The following is a 22,907-nucleotide window of genomic DNA, read 5'->3' on the forward strand; positions in this document are numbered from 1 at the left end:
CGAACTGAGAACCCCCATCCGGGATCACATGAGCCGAAGGAAACCAGGCGAACCGACCAGACTGTTGACGGGCGAGGAAAGAGTACGACCAGCAAAAACATGAAGCATACCCGCTAGTCCGCCAGGCAGCAATAATGAAAACGGAAGAGATGGCGGAACATGCCATCCAGCCAGCCATAGTGGTCTAGCGCCGGGTAGCACAAGTCCGGGCAGTGCTAAAAAACTGGACCCATATCCCATAGCACACCTTCCGGTCAAAGGGACGAAATAACCCGTCAGGATGCAATCAACCTTGTGAAGTCATCAATACCACCGAGGCAGAGAGGAAATCCAACATGCAACACTCTCCCAGTTGTCGTGCAGTCGGATTCTTCTGAAGCACTTTCAGTTTTGTCAAACAATGGTTTGGTTAGATCAGCTTATGGGAATTTAGTTCTAGAGATCAAAGAGTTGAGTAGTAGGGAGTTTTTCCTCAGGGTTAGATCAGCTTATGGGAATTTAGTTCTAGAGATCAAAGAGTTGAGTAGTAGGGAGTTTTTCCTCAGAAAAATCACCGTGTAGTCAGAATAGAGTTGCAGATCAGTTGGCCAATTACAGCCGCTCCAAGAGAACCACAGTGGTTAAACTCGGTTTCACTTTGTATTGAGGATTTGTGGCCTGTTGACCGTAACACTATTGTCAAATTTGTCTTATTTTTGGAGTTTACAAACCATGATTAAATCAACCAGTAGATGAAGCACGGATATGGACCTTTTTCACAGTTTATCCATCAGAGCTGCTAGAAAGAAGAACATCAACATGTTTGACTCCAGAGGCTGTTTAAACATCAAAACAGATTCCATTTCCACCACAAACTCTGTTTGCATTACAAGGACTAAAGAACACTGCCGACAGGTCCTTGATACAGGAATATTTATGCTGAAAATGTTGTAACTAAGCCTATCAGCTAAATGTGAATGTTGAATGCCTGTACGGCTGTACCTCCACAACATCTTTGCCATAATCCATCGACGTCATCAGCAACATATGCGCTATGCCCAAAGTACTGTCAATCCAACGAACATAAGCGCAGCAAGTGCAAAGCATAACCCTACGATCATCGCAAATGCCTACAAGATGGTAAATGTAAGGAAAAAAATGCATTAGAAGGTCGGTGATTAAACCTAACACCTTACCATTCCTTTAGGTTCGAAGAAACCGCTGCCCATAGAAAAGTTAAAGGGGAGATGTCACATATTTCACCTTTCCTTCTGACTGGAAGTTGAACTTCACAGTGAACCATCTCAGTCCTCTATCAACAAGAGGAGCAAGTGCAAGAGCTCTGGAGTAAAACAAAGAAGTTGTCTTTCAGAACAGAGGGCAACAGATTTCGACAGGTAGCAATGCGTTCATTAAAATTTGAAAATTTGTGGGCTTGAAGGATGTTCCTCAAGTTACCACTGAAAAGCAGAGTAGTATCCAACTATGCTTCGGTACACTGATCTGGGCAACAAGTTATATACACTGAGTTGGAGACTGACTCACCCTCCTGCGCGAAGAATTTTAGTAACCTGACTGCCAGCCCACACCATTGCCATTAATTTAAGGAACCTGCTTTAGTTGGTATAGAACACATTATAGTGAGAAGAGACTGCTTAAAAAAGCAGAATTTACAACGGTTACCTCTCCACTGCTGCAGCATAGCCCATCCTACCAGGAGCAGGCGAAAAATGGAACCTGAAAAGCAAATCATTCAGTGACTCCCTTCCCATCCAATGCTCCTATTGCATCTGCAGTTGTTTTGGCTCATGGAAATGCACGAAGTGAAACAAGTATTTAAGTGAATTAATGATCTTTTCCTCATGACCGATGAAAACTTTACATTTTCAAAGTAATGTAAAACTAAGAAACAGGATGGCATGACAGGACACTTACCAAACTAATAAAAAGGTGGTGACATAATACACAGTATTAAGTAGTCCATATGACAAAACTCCAGCAGCACCATATCTCTTCAATTGTTCTAGCAACCTGAACCAGCAATAAGACATGAGAAATGGTGAACTATCATTTTATAACACAAAATTTAAAGAGTAAACAGGATATGTCATTCCATGTATTGGTATAATTTCCCGTAGGGGACGTATTGGTACAATCATGAAAAAGGTTTGAGAGCTTGAACCTGACATTCATTAGACTCGATTACATAGATGGTGCTAGGTTCTTCTGTAATACATGCAAGGGTATCGGTATAACAATCCATGACTAGGGTTGAGTCGTTAGCCTCAATTAGATAGATGATGCAAGGTTCTTCAGTTACAAATGTAAGGGTATTGCTCACACTACCATTATATGCTATATGTTAGTCCTAGCCTAGCAATTTTTTTCTGCCCACATATATTTGCATAAAAGACTAACTAATCAAGCAAACCCAAATAAATACAAGAGCACCAACTTTGGTGAGGCCCTCTGGAGTACATTCTCGTGCAGAATGCAAACTCAACTGTTAAGCTCATGAAACACATATACATGAAGTTCTAAAGACTGTCATGGGACAAGATAAAACGAAGATGCATTATTGTCTTTGGATTTACAGTTAGTTGTGAATACTCTTTAGGTGAAAATCTTCTGAACAAGTCTTTGCCATTATTTCTTTCCCCTGTATGAAAGAATAAAACAATTCAGCCCTAGGAAAAAACAAAAAAATTGGAGAAGCAAAGTTAGTACGGGCCACAAATATCATACCGGTTGAGCCTCCTTGTGGCTGCTTGGTTTCTTCAATATTAACTGCGTCAACCTAACAAGAAAATGCAGATCAGAATATGCACCAATAAAAAACATGTACACAAATCTAAATTATATTATCATAAGTGTTCATTTTTTAAAAGAATTCCATCAATTCTTTATTACCTCAATGAGCTGTTTAAAACTTTACATAACAGCGCCCGTCACTACGGTAGGGGATTTACAAGAGATCAAAACTTGCATCAGAGTTACACACTCAACGATGCAACATAAATTCCATGAATATGATGTACGCATTCAGACATGCTTTTGTCTACCCAACAAAAGCGCAAGTAATTTCATGATTTTGCCAATCAAAGAAGCACCATGACTAGCTGATTGCCTCAACTCTCATCACACTACAAATTCAAATTTTACCACAGCATTTCAGAATTATTATCTTCTAGTTCCAAGAAGACAACAAACAGTCTAACACTTTTTTGTTAACTTTCTGCATTAGTTACTACTTACTAGTTACCACTCTTTTAGTGGAAGTATACCACAGCCCAGTTAATATCCCTATTTCCACACCAGATGAACTCAACTGTAGCACATGCACATACTTCTTTGAAAAAAGAAGCAGAAGGTAAATTTTCCACGTGGGACACACTGGGCTCTGCTATCACACATTTTGAAAGATAAAATCGCAAAAACCATGATTATCAACTGGGCACTATGCTGCTGAACTACAAACAGGGGAGAAACACATCATGTACAGCAAACAGTCTCCCAAATGAGCCAACCTTAATCTAGTCTTTTCTTTTAGTTTGGTTTCCCTACATCAATCTAGTCAACCGAAAACGAACAAATACTTCTCTATCTTGCGGGAAGAAACGCTTGCACATACATTACCAATCTGATTAGAAAATGATGGGGTAAAATGAATGAGAGTTCGCCACCTCGCCGGAGGCATCAGAGCAGCGGATGGGGCCTGGTAGGCGCGACCTTCCGGCGAGAGGGGATGCCCGCCGTTGCTGGAAGGAGACGGAGGAAGCCCTCGAGGCGCCGCAGAGGGGGATGGGGCCGCGGGGGGAGACGGTGGAAAAGGAGGAGGAGGACGAGTGGGAGGGTATGCTGGGATTGGGCCGCGCGCCGGCGGTTGGGGGAGGGGGAGGCGGAGACGCCGACGCCATGTCCCGCGCCGGGTGACGTCACGCACGCGGCCGTGGGTGGGTCGTTGGTCGGAAGCCGATGGATATGTATCCCCTGTATCGTGGCAGCCTGCGTGGTCTGGAGTGGTCACTAGGAGCTGAGAATGCTCTGCGTTTTACTGCAAAGTTGATGGCAAACTTCTCGAGTGAACTTTCATGTAAACTCACAGGTCATAATTTTGGAAGACCTGAAGACTACGTATTTTGTACTGATTTGACCTGGTGAGCATTAGCCTCTGTTTCATCCGGATACTATTGCTGAAGCCTGAAGGTTCACTGAGAATAGCATTCTTTTTTCCTTTCAAAAAGAACGGTAACACCCTAGATCTGTGTAGATTGATGCACTCATTGAGATTATTTTTTTTTTCTGTTTTTTCAATAAAGGGTGCTTTTATTACCTCAGAATGTAGCATCAAGCAGATACAAAGCATTATGATCGAGATGGATTGGGCCGAAGCTGTCATGTTGTTGAACGCCAGGACGATCGATCGCTCGAGGGTCCGTGTGATGGTGGAAGAGATCAAGAGGATGGTTGTTGATGACCCTAGGGAGATTTCTATTACAGCTATTAGTCGTTCGCGAAATAAAGTCAGCCATGCACTAGCTGCATATGGGAGGAGCACCCTCGTACTGCAGTATAGTTGGGCTCAGGTTTGAGTGACATTGTAAAACTTGTGTTTGGCTGATTTGCCTCCTTAAGTAATAGAATCTCTCTTTACCCCGCAAAAAAAGCATTATGAGTAACACCCGTCCTCTGCATAATTAGGATGCACACTGCGAAACATCTAAAGCATTATGAAAATCCTTTGTGTTGGTCATCTTACTCTCCGTAGATCGTTTGGGGATCTGAAAAATGATGAGTGGCAAGGCTTACAACTACAGCTTCAAAGTGTTGTCTTTAATGATTTAGCTACATGGACGTTTTTTTAGAGGAAAGGCAGTTGCCCAACTTTATAATAAAGTCATCAAGACAGGGTTCACAGAAAGTAAGGCAAACTAGGTACAGATAGATTCATAGGATCAAGCCAAAGGACATGCAGGTCCGGTAAAGAAAGAAGAAACTAGACTAGACGAGATTCACCATCGGGGACCTTTGGGGAGGCAGGGCGATGGCAGAAGCTCGGATCTTGGTGACCATCAGGGCAATAGCATCAGCATCACCGGCCATAGTGAGAGGGCCCCACTATTGAAGAAAAGCAGCCATTTAAAAAAAATCGACAGGTTTGTTAGGAAAAAGATGTTCAATCGTAAATTTGTTATGAATAGTCCACAAAGCCCACACAAGAGCACCGAAAGCAAGCCATAAGACTATAGCAAATTGGCCGGAGAGGTTTAGGATTAGAGGAAGGAAGTCATCAATGGATGATGGGTTCCAATTCACGTTCAACCACGAACAAACACACCTCCAGCCAAGCTTATGTGAAACACGGTTCAAAAGAATGTCCTTGGTGTTCTCGGTCCAGCCGCAAAGAGAACATAAGGGAGACACATTCCCATTAGGTTTAAGAATTTGATCACTAGCCTGCAATTTTTGTCTGATGGCCTGCTAAAGAAATATTTGATTTTGAGCCGGATTTGAGCTCATAGGCCCTTGAAACCTGGGGAGAGCCAACCTCGAGAGTGATTAAGGTATGCTGATTTGATTGAGAACTTGCCCTAAGGGGAATGGGGCCAAGAGATCTGGTCCGGGGTATCTGAGAGCAACGGCAGATCAGCAGTGAGAGCCTGCCAATCCACCAACTCTGCGGGAGACAATGTCCATCGTAGGCCAAGGCTCCAATTAGCTGAGGTTAGCTCTGAAATAGAGATTGACATGTTGGAGTAGTACGAGAAAAGGGTAGGATATGCGAGGTAGAGGGGCCCCTCGCCCATCCACCAGTCGAGCCAAAATCAGATCGAGGAACCAGAACCAACCGAGAATTTCACTTAACCACGAAATTCGTCTCGAATCTTGATAAGAGCTCTAAAGAACTAAGAGCCCCCGTGAGCGGTGGACATGAAAAGGGGGCAATTAGGGAAATATTTGCTGTGGAGAATTTTTTTTTGCATGATAATACGTGTCTCATTTATATCATAAGGATCATAGTACAAGCCACGTACATACCGACCTGACAACACTGAAAAGACAGCAGAACACTAGTCTTTGCACATAGGAGCACCAGCTAAGAAGTAAAATTACAAACAAGACTGAAGAATCCTCTGAGCTTGACACCAACGTCCTTCGAGTAAGTCACGTAACCGACCTGGCAAAACTGAAAAGACAGCAGAAAACTAGTCTTTGCACAAAGGAACAACAACCAAGAAGTAAAATTACAATCAAGATTGAAGAAACCCCTGAACTTGACACCAACATCCGTTACCTGCCTCTGGAACCACGACAGTAGCCACCAAAAGGAAAAGTGACAGATCACCTTCACACCCGAGCTCGTAGCGGCTCCACCACTGACATGCAGCTTTGCGGACCTCCAAGGTGGTTCACCAAAGGTAAAACCATTACCGTTGAACGAATCAGACCGGGGCAACACCCCGGACACGCCATCGAACTCTAGATCTGGCACCCCCACACGACTAGAATGCCGGAGGAGAAAACCACATCTGCCATCCACGAACCGCGAACCCAGCACACGATCCACCATCTTCCAGATGCCGCCGATGTAGACCACAATCTGCATCCGCTCCTGGATTACCTCCCAAGCTCCGCGCCGGCGCTGGAGCAAACGCCGTCGCAACGGCGGAGCCCGAGGACACAGGTCCACCACAAGGATGTCGCCGCCGCCACGCAATCCTTGCTTGAACAGACTGATTGCCAAATCCATCCCCAACCATAGGACCGATCGCCTTGTTGGAGTAGGATCCGAAGAAACTTTACTCAGCGCCGTCATTGCCGCCGCCGAAGCCAAGACGATGAACGACCTAAAATCTTAATCTACAAAAGAGAAAACGATCCACGCGCGTGGATCCGGCGACCCCCCTCACCACCGACGACCGAGGCCGCCGGCGGAGGGGAGCCGCCGGACGGTGGCGGCGGGGAAGACTCCTGGCGGCGAGGTCGCCTTTTCTTTCTTCTGGCGGAAGAAAGAAACGCCTTCGATTGGGACGCGGCTAATCTGCACCCGAGCTCATATGCTCCCGCATGAACAGTAAAATCGAAAAAAAAATCAAAAAATTCCAAATTTTTTTGAGTGAAACATTGACAAAAGTTCTAAGTGCCTGCAAAAATTCGTCATGAAATCACATTCCTAGAAGGCGTGGCAAAAAAAACAAAAAAAATACTCTGAAAAAGCTACTTTCAAACGCATTTTGAAGCACTGAATTTGTTTTTTTTTGCCACGCCTTCTAGGAATGTGATTTCATGACGAATTTTTGCAGGCATTTAGAACTTTTGTCAATGTTTGTCTCAAAAAAAAATTAGAATTTTTTGAATTTTTTTCGATTTTTCTTCGATTTTACTGTTCATGCGGGAGCATATGAGCTCGGGTGCAGAATGGACTTTTCGCTTCGATTGCCCTCGAGTAATATCTCTCCTGAAGAGCCGATCTGTTGGCATCGCAGGTCATGGCTTCCGTTCACGGCGACAACAGGCAGGAGTGCTGGATCCAATTCCTCCAGCGGGTGTGGCCCCGACTGATTCGGAGAGGAGCTTCTACTGTACCAATGGTATCAGTTTTTTTGTCAAGCTAGGATCCTACATATCGGTTGGACGTCCTGCTCCGTTATGTCCTGATCGGTTTGCGGCAAGGACAGTACACATCCTGAGTATGGTTAGAGTTCATGTTTTGTACTCTGCTCAGGTATGTTCTCTGTTGATTTGTTCTTTTGGATTTGTTCAGGTATATAGGATTCAGTATTTCGTTCTTATAAAAAAAAAGTGCACACCAAGCATACACAGCCCAGCGGTTCACCTCCGCTGCAGTCCAGTGCTCCTCCCATGTACACTGTTTATCTTCCCCGGTTGCAATCTATGGCCATGAACAACCTCTTCTGAAGATAAAACAGCCTCAGTTGCAGGTATTCGATAATAATTGATGTTCGACGCTCCATCTACTACTCCACAGAGACGCTCCACTTCACGACAATGATCTCCTCCTTCATTTCTCCACGTCACTAAATGAATGAATTCGGCGAGGTATGCAATTAGCTGGCCGTCTATTTACTCTCCTAATCAATGTCACCATCTCTAGGAAGGCCAGCGAGCAGCAGGACATGTATTTACTCTCCCGTGCCACAATCTCTGTCTAGCTATAGCGCCTCTACTTTTTATTCCCCCATTAGTTTTTGAAGGAACAATGAACAAGCAATTTCCTCATCCCACGAGCCCTCTTGCTTCAAGGCTGGAATAGACCACAAATTGCAGGCTTCAATCTAATTTGCCGTACCACCAGATTTCTATTCCTGCGTATTTCTTTCTGGACATATGTCTTTTTGGGATTAACTTTCATTATTTTGGTTATGTTTAGATTATTTCCATCTAATGCATGGTGTGTTTTAATCATTGTTTTATCTTGCACCAGTCACATCTATTAGTTTTTTCAGTAGGATTTACGCGGGAACTATCCGATTAAATTTCGCCAATCCGCTGAGAGTACAATGTTTCTATATCTACATATTCTAATTTCCCGCAAAGCTTAATTTCTGTATCAAGCAGTTAACACGGAATTGGGTTGTAGCAAGTTTCTACACCCTATTTATCTGTTCCTACTGTTCCAGTGTTGTGTGACGATGGATTGAGTGTAGTAGTGTACAATGGCTTCTCAATTGAAGACAAATACCCCTCTCTTTTTTTATTTAGAGTTGTTCATTTTATTTCGACATTGTTCCTATGAAGATTAGATGGTGACCCCCCACGAAAAATAGAGTAGAAGGTAACCCTGGTCCAAACAAGAAAATGGAAAAAAAAGTAGACATTACATTTTGTTCTGCATACTAACAAGGATTGACTTTATCATTCATTTGTACTTCAACTCTCAATTTTATACAGGGGATTCATTTCCGCAAACACTAGATACTAAAAAAGATACTATCTTTTCAACCCTTATTCTCTGTTACTCAATATATGTTCATACATTTACTTTTACAATTCTTTAGATTTATACAAATATGCCTAAAAAAAAACAAGTATACCCGCAGCAATGCGCGGGGTGTCATATAGTTCTAGTAAAAGACACTACGATTCCTACCAAAGCACGTGTGGTCGCTGTTGTATAACTGATAAAAGCCCATAATGAAAGTCGGTAGACTGGACATGCTTGAATTAATATAAGTGTGACCTTCCCAACAGAAAATTGGTAGCGGCCACGCCAAGGAGCGACTCTAGAGCCAATTTTTAGCTCAGTGGGCCAAAAGTCACCCACGAGAAGCTTAAGAGGAAAGATAGGAATGCCAAGGTAGGTGGTGGGGAACGAACCAAGCTTAGAGTTAAGAATATTTGCAACACAAGATTGCTTGGGCGAGCATCCTAACACAAAGACCTCAGTTTTGAAGAGATTCATTTTAAGCTCTGACATGGCTTCAAAGCACAACAGAAGAAATTTAAGATTGGCTGGTTGTAGGTCATTTTTCTCAGTAAGAATAACAGTATCATCAGCGTATTGTAGATGCCACCAGGCAACTCATTTTGATTTCAAAAATAAGATTAGCCAACTGTAGGGCATTTATCTTCTAAGTAGTATATGTATGATGCAACTTTAGATGGAGGGGGTTAGATATGTGAGAACATTCCTTTGAAAAAAAATATTTGTTTGATTTTTATTCCAAGGCAGAATCCAAGTTATAATAAGTTAATAAATAAGGATGGTCTCGCGAATGTGTCGATGTGTTATTTAGATATAGTTATAATTCTAAGTTGTTGGTGGGTGTTATTTCATAGGCATTATTAATACACCATGAATTACTTTTTTATATGGTATTACTGAATTCATATTTTTCTTTATAAATTTAGTCAAAGGTTATAAAGGCATATTTTTTCTAAGAATTTGTTTGTATACAACACTATATGTTGTAATGATGGGAGTAGTATATGTATGGTGTGGACTAATGTTGAGGATGTTGACCACCTGCTCTTTGGGTGTCATCTGTCTTATTATGTTTGGTATTGCATTAGGGCTACATATATTCATCGCCCTCGCACAAGGATTTGGTTGGCCTTTGTACGAGAGAAGGAGGATCGCTCTTAAACACAAAATTATGGATTTTGCTTCCAAGGTTGCCTGGACGATTTGAACAACACGCAATAATCTTGTTTTAACCTGAATGTTTCATCTCCTGTTGAGCATGTTCTTCACAAGGCTTTGTTGTTAATCTTATAATGAAAATAACTCCCACCGGCAAAGCGAAAATGGGTCGTGCTGAAGATGATCACTGGGATTCAAAATCTTAGTTGGGATGCCATATTGCCTTTTTGTCAAGAAAAAAAGTTCAACGGTAATTTAAAAATGCAATTACACAACACATGATTAACACTTCCATACATGTGTTTGAACATGCTCAAACACAAACAATGCAGTGTGCACACATTATGTTTTATTCCAACATCATTCTTATCACACATGTTCAACAGAGAGCCCATAGGAAGACAACATGGCAATGACAAAAACAAAACGATTGGACAAACAGTTAGGGAGAATAGAGTTAGGATGTCAGTAAAGTCTAACCTTTGAGCTACCACAAAATAATATGAGACAATGATCTTTATAATTTAGTAAATAGAAAACCAATAAAACCCAAATACCTAAGGCTCAATAGTCATCACTTGATACCATTTGCCATCAACAACTTCCTTCCACAGGGTCACCATATTATTGCCATCGGAAAATAGCCAAAAATGTTCTACCCCTTAATTAACAATGGGGACACAGGGTTCTGACAGACTTGAAAACTTTGTAAGGAAGTTTCCATGGCTAGTGATTTATATATGGACATCTTTTTGTGAAAAAATAGTTTTCACATTTTCCTGCTATTGAGTTACAAATGACTACCAAATAGTCTTGGAAAGGGGTTCCGAAGACGAGTGAATTTGAGTACAATCCATTTTATGCACCACAAACATTACAACACTATAAACCCCCATCGTTCCAACTTGAGGAATCAATTCATAGCACTTACACTTATATTCATGCGTTTTAATTCAAGGTTCAAGTGACCCGTTGAAGACATAAATAACCAAGTAGTCCTACAATCGCGGGCACGGTTATTCGAATAGTTATGTGCTTACAACACGTGCAACCAATCATCTTTTATAGTTGGTTCTCGCACACTTTGAAGGGTGCCGACGAAGGGTGATCGACCACGACTCTTGTAATTGTATAAATAGCAAGATCATTTCTCTAGGAAAAAAATTATCAATAAGAATAAACACGCTTATCAGTCCTGTGCGTGGCAAGGCGGGTGCCCGACTATGGCGCAGACACGTTTGGTGGTTGTTGGTGGGCAGCTGGCTCCCATGCTATGATCGGGAAAAGTGCACCAACGGCTCCCGGTCGACATCAAACTCGGCGGCATCCGCCTCTCTATTCACAGGAAGGACGCTGGGGCAACAACCTCAGAGTTATGGTGGATGTTGCAGGTCGACTCACGTTGTTGTGAAGTGGCAGCGGCTAGTTCTGCACCGCGGCATGGTCGGCCTCCCGACGGCCATGATGATGATCTTTGGTGCGCATACATCCCACCCATCTACTAGTGTCACTCTGGCCTAGCATGGAGTATTGGGAGATGTGACTGTCGGAAGATCTCTTGCCAAGATGGTGTTTCAAACACACTTCATTCCGGGGTGAAAACCCTAGTTCTGGCCTTTGCTGGTCAGACTCAGCAGCGGCGAACTTGCATCATTATCTTGTTGAAGACGTTGTCTTCGTCATGACGGTAGCGTGAGGGCATTTGAGGCTGTTTGGTTTAGACCCTTTAGCTGTCTGGCTAAAAAATTAGTCGTTGACCAGCCGTGGCGTGGGCGTTTGGATTGGATCCAAATAATTGGTACGCAAGCGCTCCTACACTCTTCCCTCGTTTTTTTGCGCCAATGTATTGGTAGAAATGAGGGCGTTGGAATCGTTCGCCAATTTGTTGGCTCACCATCAGCGCCCACGATTTGGCAAGGCTGACCCTTTATCCCTTCTTGAACACGTTGTTGCGGAAGAAGTCGACATAGTTTTTTTTAGAGAAAAGGCGAGAGCCCGACTTTATAGATAAAGCCACCAGGCAGAGTATATGACCAACAACAACACCCAACAAAGTATCACGCGCAGAAGATAAAGTATCATTACAAGGCCAGCGGCCTTACATGGCACGCAGGCCAGCCTAAACCAGACACCAAAAGAGCATTCAGGAAGCCGTCCTCAAAGAAATCCAAAGAAGCCCAGACGCCGTAGATTTCATCTTGGATAGCATGGCGTCGAAGGCCTGGAGGTCCCCTTCTTTAGTCAATAATCTCCACTGCTGCAAGAAACCATTGGCTTTAAATAAGCAATTGACAGGATTAGCCGAAAAAATATGTTCAATTGAGAACTTATTCCTAGTAGTCCACAACGACCAGCCAATCGCAGCCCATCCAACTAAGAAGACTCTTTTAGAATGGCCAGAAAGAAGATTGACATAATGCCTCAGGTCTTCAAAGGAGGAAGGGGACCAATTTACATGTAACCAGAGTCTGATGCAACTCCACATAAGTTTAGCTAAGGAGCAGTGAAAGAAAATATGCTCGGTGTTCTCCAGTGCCCCACAAAGCACACACCTGTCGGACCCCGGCCTGTTTCTTTTCTTAATCTGATCGGCCGCCGGAAGCTTACTCCGGACAGCTTGCCAGAGAAATATCTTGATCTTAGGAGGAATTCGAGCCGACCAGACATGCTTAAACTTGACCGGGCGCCCCCCAGGGATAAGCTTGGAGTAAGCAGATTTAACCGAAAAACGCCCCGAAGAGGAGAGGGGCCACACCACGGCATCCTCTTCCTCCGAGAGCAGGGGGAAGCAAGCAGTAAGGCGCTGCCAATCTTCCAACTCTTCAGGAGAAAGAGAACGACGAAAATCCAGAACCCAACCCCTAGCCGAGAGCTCAAAGATAGAAACCTCAGTATCATCGCAATATGAAAATAGAACCGGAAAAGCAACAGCCAGCGTGGAGTCCCCGACCCACCAATCAAGCCAAAACCGCGTAGACTTACCGTTCCTAACTACAAATTTTACAAGGGACCGAAAGATCGGCCGGACTTTAACCAGTTGATGCCAAAATTGCGACCCACCCGCAGCCGGCGCGAACATAGGACTCGAGGAGGGGAAATATTTAGCTTTTAGGATAGAGAGCCAGGGTGGCAGTTCCTCAAGAGTCATGATCTTCCACCACCATTTGATCATAAGACAAGTATTCATCACTCGCGTATTAATAATGCCCAGACCCCCTTTGGCCTTGGGGCGACATATAATGTCCCATCTGACCATCCTGTACTTACGTTTATTGTCCGCTGCGTTCCAATAGAAAGCACCCCTATGCTTGTCAAAACCATTATGAACCCCACTAGAGAGAAGATAGAATCCCATTAAGAACATAGGTAGCGAAGAAAGACAGGAGTTAGTAAGGGCGACCTTGCCCGCTTGCGTATTATATCGCCCTCGCCAAGGGAGAACTCTGTTGCCAACTTTGGTAACCACCGGAGCGAAGTCTTTAGCCAAAAGTTTAAGCGGGGAAATGGGGAGGCCTAGATATTTGAGAGGGTAGGATCCCAAAGAGCAGTTCAGAAGATGGGCCACCCGCTGCGCCTCTTCGTCCGAGACCCCAGTCACTACAACCTCACTCTTAGAGAAATTGATTTTAAGACCTGAGAGCGCTTCGAAACAAAGCAGAAGGAATTTCAGATTGGTGAGGCTATTATCATTAAGTTCCATCAGAATTATAGTATCATCCGCATATTGGAGATGAGAGATGCCATTAGGGATGAGATGAGAGCTCACCGGAGTGATATGACCAGCCAAGGCAGCTCGAGAGAGAATGCGAGATAGAGCATCAGCCACAAAGTTGAAGAGTAAAGGGGACGCTGGATCCCCTTGCCTGAGGCCCCTGCCATTAGCAAAAAACTGGCTAATTTGGCCATTGACAGCCACAGCCGTGTGCCCCCCAGAAACCAATTGCATCAAGCGCTGCATAACAGGCCCCTCAAAGCCCTTAGCCAAAAGAACTTGCCGAAGGAATTTCCAGCTAACCGAGTCGTAGGCCTTTTCAAAGTCAAGTTTGAGAACCACAGCCTTGGTCCCTCGCACCCGTAAGTCATGAACAATCTCATGTAAACAAAGTACCCCGTCCAAAATGAACCTCCCTTTGATGAAAGCAGACTGGAAAGGGCTAATGGTCCGATGTGCAATGGGAGATAGCCTAGTGGCCATGCCCTTTGCAGGCATCTTTGCGAAGTTGTTGATTAAAGCAATCGGCCTAAATTGAGAAATCATATCCGCACCCTTGACCTTAGGGATGAGGGAGAGAACCGCATAGTTAAGTCTAGAAATGTCAACCGATCCCAGCCAATACCCTTGGATGACAGCAGAAATTAGACCTTTTAGTTGGGGCCAGAATTGTCGAAAGAACGGAATGGAGAAACCATCAGGGCCTGAAGCCGCATTAGAATTAGCCGTCCGAATAGTATCAAAAATTTCCTCCTCAGAAGGGGGAATCAACAGAAGCTCATTATCAGCGTGAGAAATCCTATCAAGGGGAGCCCAGAAGCCCGGGGCTAGCGCGAATCCGAGGTCTGGTTTAGCCGAAAGCAGGTTAGAGAAGAACCGAACTACATGACGGAGAATGACCGGCGGTTCAGAGACCCTAACACCATCAATAATGAGGCTGTTAATCAAACATCTACGCCGTCTGCCATTCGCAATGGCGAAAAAGTAAGCCGTGGGAGAATCACCCTTAAGAGTCCAATTAATCGTACCCCTTTGCTTCCAATACACTTCCTCTTGGCGATGAATAGCCAGAAGCTCCTTCTCAAGGCCATAGCGAACTTGCCACTCAGTAGCCGAGAGCCCACCGTTGTCCGCACGGGAGTCGAGGGCACTAATTTGAGCACTCAACCTAGATTTGTCGCGCCTCGACTCAGCAAAGTGGTTCTTGGCCCATCCTCTAAGGAACTTGCGTAGGGAGTAAGAAACATAATGCCAGTCATCCATAGGGCCAAATGAACGATGGGGGGAGGTAAGAAAGCCCAAGATCTTCTGAGCCAGCATATCAGGGAACCCTTCCACTAAAAGCCAGGACGCGTCAAATTGAAATCTTTGGCAGCCATTGGGGCAGAGACCATCGTCAAGGATGAGAGGAGCGTGATCGGACCCGACGATGGGGAGGGCCCGAAGTGAGCAGCGAGGAAAAAGGCCATCCCAAGCAGGGCAGATAAAAACTCTATCAAGAACCGAGCGAATAGGACAAGTCTGTCGGTTGGTCCAAGTGTAGCGGGCCCCAACCCTCGGGATCTCACGGATAGCCGTGTCCCTGATGAAAGCATTAAAAGCCTCGGCCCGCACCCAGGAGAAATTGACAGAACTCTTATCAGAAGGATACCGAAGCAGATTAAAATCACCCCCAATCAGGAGTGGCAGTTGGCAGGCATCAATTTTAGTAAAAATCTCATCCAAGAAAATTTGTGACAAGGAATGATCAGCCGGACCATATACTACCATAAGTTCAAGGAGGGTGTTATTGGAACGTAGGGAAACTACCATACTAGCCCAGTATATACCATGGTCGAAAGCCACAAAATCAAAGGTGACATTATTGGTGCCCAGAAGAAAGCCGCCGGACTGACCAACAGAGGCCACGAAATTCCACCTAAATCTATCAATCCCAGCAATCGCCGATAGTTCAGAAGGAGAAAAGGAGGGTTTAAGAGTCTCAACAAGCCCGATAAAATCAATTCTTTCAGCGCGCATTTAGTCCTTCAGTTGGTCTCTGCGCCCCCTAGCGCAGAACCCTCTAATGTTCCAAAACAGGGCCTTCATCTTAGGGAAAGGTTTTTAATTCTCAAGCTCGACCTGCACAGAGCCTTGCAGGTTTTAGCATGTTTCCCGGCCCCGCGCTTCTGCACCGGAGACAGCTGCCCCCTAGCAACCTCGCCCGGTTCCCCTCCGGCCACAACCAGAGGGGCATCCATCCCAGTCCCGGCCTCCTTGGCCTTGGCGATATCAGCCTGAGCACATTCATTAGCACGAATCAACTGCAACAGAGAGGAGGGAGAACCCACGCTAGCGTCTAGACATATCCCAACATCAGCTAATAACGAAAGGAGATGTTCATCGGAATGGGAGGGTAAAACAAGCCTAACAGGAGACTGAGCCAAAGGGGGGGAAGGAGATGAGGGTGAATCCAAACCTGAGGGGGAAGATCACGCGCCGCCGCACGCCGAGCCGCCCGATCCACCACGCGCTCGCCACTGTTGGAGGCGCGGCCACTCTTGCGAGCGGTCAAGGCAGGAGAGTGCACAGGGACCGGAGGGGCCCGACCAGGGGAAGCCGCCGCCGAAGAAGGGCCCGAAGCCGCCCCCAGGTCCGCCTCCAGACGGCGGCAGAGCCCAGCCGCCGACTGCCTGGAGTCCCCCGAGGCCCGGCTCTTCGCGGAAAACTTCTTCACCGAGGACTTCTTCCTTTTCTTGGCCGCCGAAGGTCCCACTGGAGGTAGATCTTCAATGCCGGACAGCGAGGGGGAGGTGGGGCGCACGGGCATGTTGGAGCACGCCCCCGACAAGGGGGTGCCCTTTGAAGCAGCCGCGGCCGCAGGACCAGCCACCGTACCAGGCACCGAGCCCTGAACCCCACCACCCGCCGGAGCCGGAGCACAGTCCTTCATCAGCTCCTGCTCAGCAGGAGAAAGCCCATCCCACGCAGACTGGGTGAATCGGGGATCCGTGCCATTCAGCGAGTCCTCAGGACCCCCCCATCCTCCCGGCTCTTGTCATCGTCACCCGAGGCCGGGGGAGGAGGGGGGGAGGAGGAGCGACCGCACCAGGAGCACCTTCCACCCGAACTCGAAGACGAAAGCCACCAGCCGCCGGGAAGACATCAACGGAACCACGGATGCAGATCGGATCAACACACCACACACGAAGGCGAGCAGGACCCAGAACCGACAGCGAAGCAAGATCGACCTCAATAGGTTTCCCGATAAGCACCCCAAAAGCCATCAAGAAGGACGCGGTGCGCAAGCTGGGAGGCACATCATCAACGAGCAGCCAGACATCAGACAGAGGAGATATGGTCTTGGATCCGTTGGAAGCCGCTTTGACCGATACAACAAGTTGATTCACAGGGAGAGTGAAACTGGTACAGGAAGACATCATGCGAAGACTCTCTTTAGAGGGGAAAGTGGCCGCAAACTCGAAATCAGAAAGCTGCCGGATCTGCCAGTCCCAACCCCCTTCATCCCACATATGAAGTTCATCCAAGAGGGCTTGTGAAGAGATACGCTTGTCTTGGACAGTAATGACACCCACGTTGGACAGGGAGGGAATGGGAGCAGCTGCGGGGACTTCCTTGTCCATGGCAAAAAAAGAGCAACCCGGGAGGCCAATCCCAAAATGGACGAAGGAGGGGGGCTTGATCCTACTCTGACAGTCCACCGTTAGGTGTCCATCCTCCCTACAGATGAGACAGAAAGGAGGGTTCTCGCACCGAGACTGGAAATGGCCAGGGCGATGACACGCGAAGCAGGTGAGGATGGGATTAGAAACCTGGGAGTGAGAGGAGTTACGGTTCGCACCACGAGAAGGCGGCGGAGGGAGGATGCCATCTCCAGAAGAACCACCGACGGCACCCGCGCCAGCACCACGTCCCGCCGCAGGGCCAACCGGACGCCGGGCCGGGGCCCCAGAGCCACCACGAGGAACGAAGCGGGACGGCCCGCCGCCGCCCGCCGCCGGCGCCCGCGGCGGCCCACCCATGGGAGCAAGCGAGGAAGGAGACGAGGAGGGGCCCGAAGATCCCGCCCGGCTCCCCCGCGCCGCCTGTTCCCAAGGGTCGACCACATGCACCGGAGCTGCGGGCGCCAAGGACGGAGAAGCCACCGGCCCGGAACCAGACGCACGCGGCGAAGCGGCACCCGCCTCCGACCGCGAAGCCTGGAGCTTGGCGCGGAGCGACGCCTCAAACTCCAGATCCGCAGCGGCGTCGCCAGAGCCGTCCCGCCCCCGCTTGAGGCCGGAGACAGCGTCGCTGGAGGACCCACGGGAGCGGTCCATCGCCACCACCGACGAGAAGGGGAGGAGGAGGGGAGGGGGAGGCTTGGATCTGACAAAGCGGCGGATAGGGAAACGGCGCCGTCGCAGATCAGCAGCGGAGGCAGGAAACCCTAGAAAAGGGGGAACCGACCCCTTCCGGACCCATAAATAGCCGGAGCCAGCCAGGCCGGGCTCTGTCGAAAGGGCCGAAGGGGGAGGCGGACTCAACTGGGCTGGCCTAGGCCCATCAGACTCAGACACGAGGGGGGGGGGAATCAGCCGTGGAATCCAGCGAAGGGGCCGACACAGGCCCACACGGCCCGTCACCGACCAGAGGGACCCGGCCCACGGACCGGGGCACCAACGCAAGACCCGATCCCAGATCTAGGGTTTGCGCCGGCGCCGCCGACGACGTGGAAGGGAGGCACCTGGACGGCGACGAACCGGAGGGCACCGCCACCGAGGAGGATGAGACGGGTGAGGCCATGGCGTCCACCCCCGGGCTCACCAAAGAAGGATCCGCCGCCCAGGGAGCGGCGCGCCGGCGCCCACGGCCAACACGACGCCATCCATCCGGGCCCGCATCAAGCGCACACAGCCGGCCCCGACCCCCCGGAGCAAACTTGCGCCGACGGCCCGCCACCAATAACGGAGGCAACCCAACCACCGATGCCGAGCGAGGAGGAGGGGGAGTCTCAGGATCAGAATCGGAGCCAGAGTCGTCGGAATCAAGGGCCCAGAACTTGTTGGCCCGTGGCGCTGCCAGGGCCACCGGACAGGGAGGGGGGAACGCAGGTGGGAGGGGTTCGGGCCCCGCCGCCGGCGGATAGCCCGGAGAGGAGCACGAGGGGAGAAGGGAGCAGGGGAGCGAATCTGACTTGGACGCCGGGGACGAGGGGGAACCGCAAGCCGACGGCGTCCCGCGGGGAGGGAGCGAGGGAGGGGAGGAGAGAGCCATCCGTCAAGCAGTCTTCCGTCCAGAAGTCGACATAGTCCTAGGTGTTACATTCATATCATGTAATATTTCCGCCATAGTTGCATCTGTTATATACTCCATTTGTTGATGTTGTCTCGATGTCTCGCATCATTTAATAAGAATGACTGTGTGCATCAATTGATGGAGAGGCCGAGGCTCCAACCTCTTTTTCAAAAACAAAAAGGGGATAAACGAGCTTGATTCACTTGGTCTCTCATTCTCTACTCTAAATGTGATAGCCCATGGTAACTAGCTTCTCCTAGAGATCACTCCCACCACATGCTATAATTGGGCAGTGCAACAATGCTTTGTGCAATTTAACGAGCAATTAACCTGGCGGATGGGAAAAAATGGCGGGAGCTGAACCAGGCACGACGTCGACCTTCCATGCATTTTCGCCCCCATTTCCCAGACGGCTAGCCGTACGCACGTCCACGCCGCGCAATGGCCGGCTTGTCGCCGCCAAGGCGGACGATGTCCTTGGGAAGCGGCTCCCGGCGGGCGGCGGCCGCCGGCATGGCCGGCCCCAAGCCCGGGCTCGCCCGGTCCGTGTACGTACCCGCCTCCATCTCCGTTCCAATCAATTTCTTTGCATGCATGCATGCTTGATCAAATGTAAGCATGCATCGCGTGGCCGGTGGCGCAGGACCCTGGGCAGCGAGCGCACGGTGAAGCGGCTGCGGCTGTCCAAGGCGCTGACGATGCCGGAGAGCACGACCGTGCTGGAGGCTTGCCGGCGCATGGCGGCGCGTAGGGTGGACGCCGCGCTCCTCACCGACTCCAACGCCTTGCTCTGCGGCATCCTGACCGACAAGGTGCATGCCGTAGCTAATACCTTTCTCTCGACAAGGAAGGTGGAAATGGAATTGCCAATGCGCGGTCTGAGCTGTGATTTAATCTACAGGACATTGCTACGAGGGTGATCGCCCGCGAGGTCAGGATGGACGAGACGCCGGTGTGGAAGGTGATGACGAGGCATCCGGTCTTCGTCCTCTCCGACACGCTTGCCGTGGAGGCGCTGCAGAAGATGGTCCAAGGTCGAGCTGCACCTGGCCTTTTCCCTTCTCTATATGAAGAGTTGATTAATTAATTGCTCCGGTGTAATTTCAGGCAAGTTCAGGCACCTGCCGGTGGTGGAGAACGGGGAGGTGATGGCCATGCTCGACATCGCCAAGTGCCTCTACGACGCCATCGCCAGGATGGAGCGGGCGTCCGAGAAGGGGAAGGCGGTGATCGACGGCACCGACAAGTACCACTCTGGGAGTACGTAGCACCGGCAGCAATCCTAGCAATCAATCCTATGTCAAGTGTGCTGATTGCAGTCAAATCATCTATACTGTACATCCCTATCAAACGAATAAGGTTGGATCTGCAGGTAACCCGAGCTCGTTGCTAGAGGCATTCAAGGAGCAAATGTTGAGGCCATCCTTGTCGACAATAATCACTGCTGACTCAACGTTTGGTTCATGAGCCCCTCTGCATTTGCTTCATTCAGTTATCTGCGCATGTAGTGCGTTAGTTCATCAGAACTGATGCCATGTGGATCTATAATGTAGGGTTGTGATCGCAGCGCCGGGCGATTCGGTGCTCGCGGCGACCAAGATGATGGTGGAGGCGCATGCGAACTCTGCCGTCGTGGCCGTCGGGAATAAACCTCGGGGCATCCTCACGTACGTGCCTTTCAGTGGCATTTCCTTGTGTCAGGTCAGATGAGCGTTTTGCTGATTATCCTCCTTTGGTGTTGGCAATGGTCTACGGGCGTGCAGCTCCAGGGACATCTTGATGCGAATGATCGCCAGGAACCTCCCTGCAGACTCAACCCCGGTCGAGAAGGTATGCATTCCAACTCCAACCGCCACGATATATTTCTTGGCAGCCATGTGAATGTGATGGAAGCTGAAATGTATATGATTCACCTGCAGGTCATGACTCTTGACCCCGAGTGCGCGACGGTCGACACGCCGATACTGGATGCTCTCCGGACAATGCAGGAGCGCAAGTTCTTGCATCTTCCCGTGATGGACAGAGGTATATACTAGTATGTGCTATGCAGAGCAGAGGAGAAATGGCGAGTTGGCACTCACATTTCTGTGTTTTCACCGTCTGTGTGCGGGCAGACGGTTCCATCGTCTGTATCGTCGACGTGATCGACATCACGCATGCCGCCATCTCCATCGTAAGTCCTCCTTTTTTTCAGAAGACAGAAAAAGTTTGAGTTGGTTGATGAGATGTCTCCTACTGATTGCATGAATGTATAGGTTGAGAGCAGCGGCACCGGGGACGAGGCGACCATCTCGATGATCCAGAGGTTCTGGGACTCCGCCATGGCCTTGGGCTCGATGGATGACGAGACCGAAACCCAGTCTCTGATGAGCGACGCGACCAGGTCCCAGATTTTTTTTGAAAAGGAGGCGGCCAGGTCCCAGATGATGTCCGAGGTCATCCACGAGGCGGCCGAGCCGCCGTACCCCGCTCTCTTCTCCTTCAAGCTCCAGGACAGGCGAGGCCGGATGCACCGCTTCAGCTGCGGTACGTACCTACTGCCACTGACCGTGCCTCTGGAGTACGACTTATCGTCTGCATGCATGCGCTGCAGAGGTGCAGAGCTTGACGCCGCTGGTCACCTGCATACTCCAGAGGCTCGGCACCGACATCGACCGCCACCGTCTGCCTCAGATCCTGGTGAGTGGTTCATCACGGGATACATGTGATGATGAAACTGGGCAAATGCATGCATGCATGACCCGGCTGGTACGTACGTATGCTTGCAGTACGAAGACGAGGACCGGGACATGGTGGTGCTGGCGTCGGACGACGACCTCACGGCGGCGGTCGACCACGCCAGGCTCTCCGGATGGAAGGCATGCATGCATGGATCCACCGGCATCACGAAACTTGTTCCATTCAGCCGGTTTGGTTTGAACTATTTTGTTTCTTTTGCATTTGCAGGGTTTGAAGCTCTTCTTGGATTACTCTGGCGGCACGCCGGGTCGGAGAAGCCTGGCATCTAACAACGGAACGACGACGATGGACCTGGCCAGCCGGGAAGCGTGGTCGGCGGCCTACGGCGGGGTCGCGGCCGGGGCTGCCCTGGTCACCGGCCTCGGGGTAATGGTCTATCTGCGAAGAGCCGGCTAGCTGTACTTGCTGTCTAGTAAATCCCATTCCCATGTGAAAAGAAAACATCTCTTGGAAATCTTTAATCTGCACGTGAGGTTTGGATATTCATTTTTAGATAGATACACCGAGGGTAACACGGGCATGACACACGCTCACGCAACGTCTACTCACGATGACAAGTGTCAATGTGTCGTACATCTCCAGAAATGAAGAAGCAAACGACGAGAACATCGCGTCCTGCTGAAATTCATCAGGCTTTATTAACAAAACGCACAGGCTACATATATAACCTGGTGCGTTGGGGGCTCATACTTGCTTCGCCTTGGTCCACACAAGTGCTACATAACCATGGTTTCCATCCCGAGAGGCACCGACAATTGTAGATTTTGGACGGTCTAGGTTTGGAGCCCAGGCTACATCCCTCACCTAGTCCTTGTGCATTTGAGGGGCGGAGAAGAAATCTAGCCTCCGGTGTAATCGCCGTTAAGGTGGTTCTTCACAAGCGTTTAAACAAACACCTTTTGTGAATGTCACACATTTAAACAAACACATTCAAGTGTAGTAGTATCTGATTAAACATGGCAACTCCCAACATTGGACCTCGCTAAGGAATTGGTTGTGTAGTACTCCTTGCATTCGCCTGAAGTTGAGTACAGTTCACCTTGTTCCTGGCAAATGTAGCGCTGTGAAAATTGCGAACCCAAATTAACTCGCAAA

At 48.7% G+C, this 22,907-nt stretch overlaps 2 protein-coding genes across 2 annotated transcripts; one reads left to right on the plus strand and one right to left on the minus strand.

Annotated features, from left to right (window-relative positions):
- Positions 1-818: 818 nt before the first annotated feature.
- LOC123116171 (uncharacterized) lies at positions 819-3,985 on the minus strand. The gene is made up of 8 exons (XM_044537171.1): positions 3,663-3,985; positions 2,725-2,776; positions 2,590-2,638; positions 1,915-2,010; positions 1,663-1,716; positions 1,525-1,590; positions 1,243-1,321; positions 819-1,109 (listed from the first exon to the last, which is right to left on the minus strand). The coding sequence occupies exons 1-8, from the start codon at positions 3,894-3,896 to the stop codon at positions 1,032-1,034; spliced, it is 708 nt and encodes a 235-aa protein (XP_044393106.1). The 5' UTR covers positions 3,897-3,985; the 3' UTR covers positions 819-1,031.
- A 15,447-nt stretch (positions 3,986-19,432) lies between these two features.
- LOC123116172 (CBS domain-containing protein CBSCBSPB5-like) lies at positions 19,433-22,225 on the plus strand. Its single transcript, XM_044537172.1, has 13 exons — positions 19,433-19,621; positions 19,717-19,885; positions 19,975-20,107; positions 20,181-20,333; positions 20,446-20,527; positions 20,627-20,740; positions 20,837-20,903; positions 20,993-21,098; positions 21,188-21,246; positions 21,329-21,599; positions 21,667-21,752; positions 21,842-21,931; positions 22,020-22,225. Exons 1-13 carry the CDS (start codon positions 19,515-19,517, stop codon positions 22,206-22,208), a joined length of 1,626 nt encoding a protein of 541 aa, XP_044393107.1. The 5' UTR covers positions 19,433-19,514; the 3' UTR covers positions 22,209-22,225.
- Positions 22,226-22,907: the final 682 nt, after the last annotated feature.

The sequence above is a fragment of the Triticum aestivum genome, chromosome 5B (assembly GCF_018294505.1).
Source record: "Triticum aestivum cultivar Chinese Spring chromosome 5B, IWGSC CS RefSeq v2.1, whole genome shotgun sequence".
Classification (NCBI taxonomy): domain Eukaryota; kingdom Viridiplantae; phylum Streptophyta; class Magnoliopsida; order Poales; family Poaceae; genus Triticum; species Triticum aestivum.

Bases quoted from the DNA above. Each gene is read 5' to 3' on its own strand.
- LOC123116171 (XM_044537171.1), bottom strand. From the start codon at position 3,896: ATGGCGTCGGCGTCTCCGCCTCCCCCTCCCCCAACCGCCGGCGCGCGG. The intron at 1,717-1,914 runs GTAAGTGTCCTG...TTTGCTTTTCAG, and splicing joins ACCACCTTTTTATTAGTTTG to GTTCCATTTTTCGCCTGCTC. The intron at 1,322-1,524 runs GTGAGTCAGTCT...GTTTTACTCCAG, and splicing joins AAAATTCTTCGCGCAGGAGG to AGCTCTTGCACTTGCTCCTC.
- LOC123116172 (XM_044537172.1), top strand. From the start codon at position 19,515: ATGGCCGGCTTGTCGCCGCCAAGGCGGACGATGTCCTTGGGAAGCGGC. The intron at 19,622-19,716 runs GTACGTACCCGC...CCGGTGGCGCAG, and splicing joins CCCGGGCTCGCCCGGTCCGT to GACCCTGGGCAGCGAGCGCA. The intron at 21,753-21,841 runs GTGAGTGGTTCA...GTATGCTTGCAG, and splicing joins ACCGTCTGCCTCAGATCCTG to TACGAAGACGAGGACCGGGA.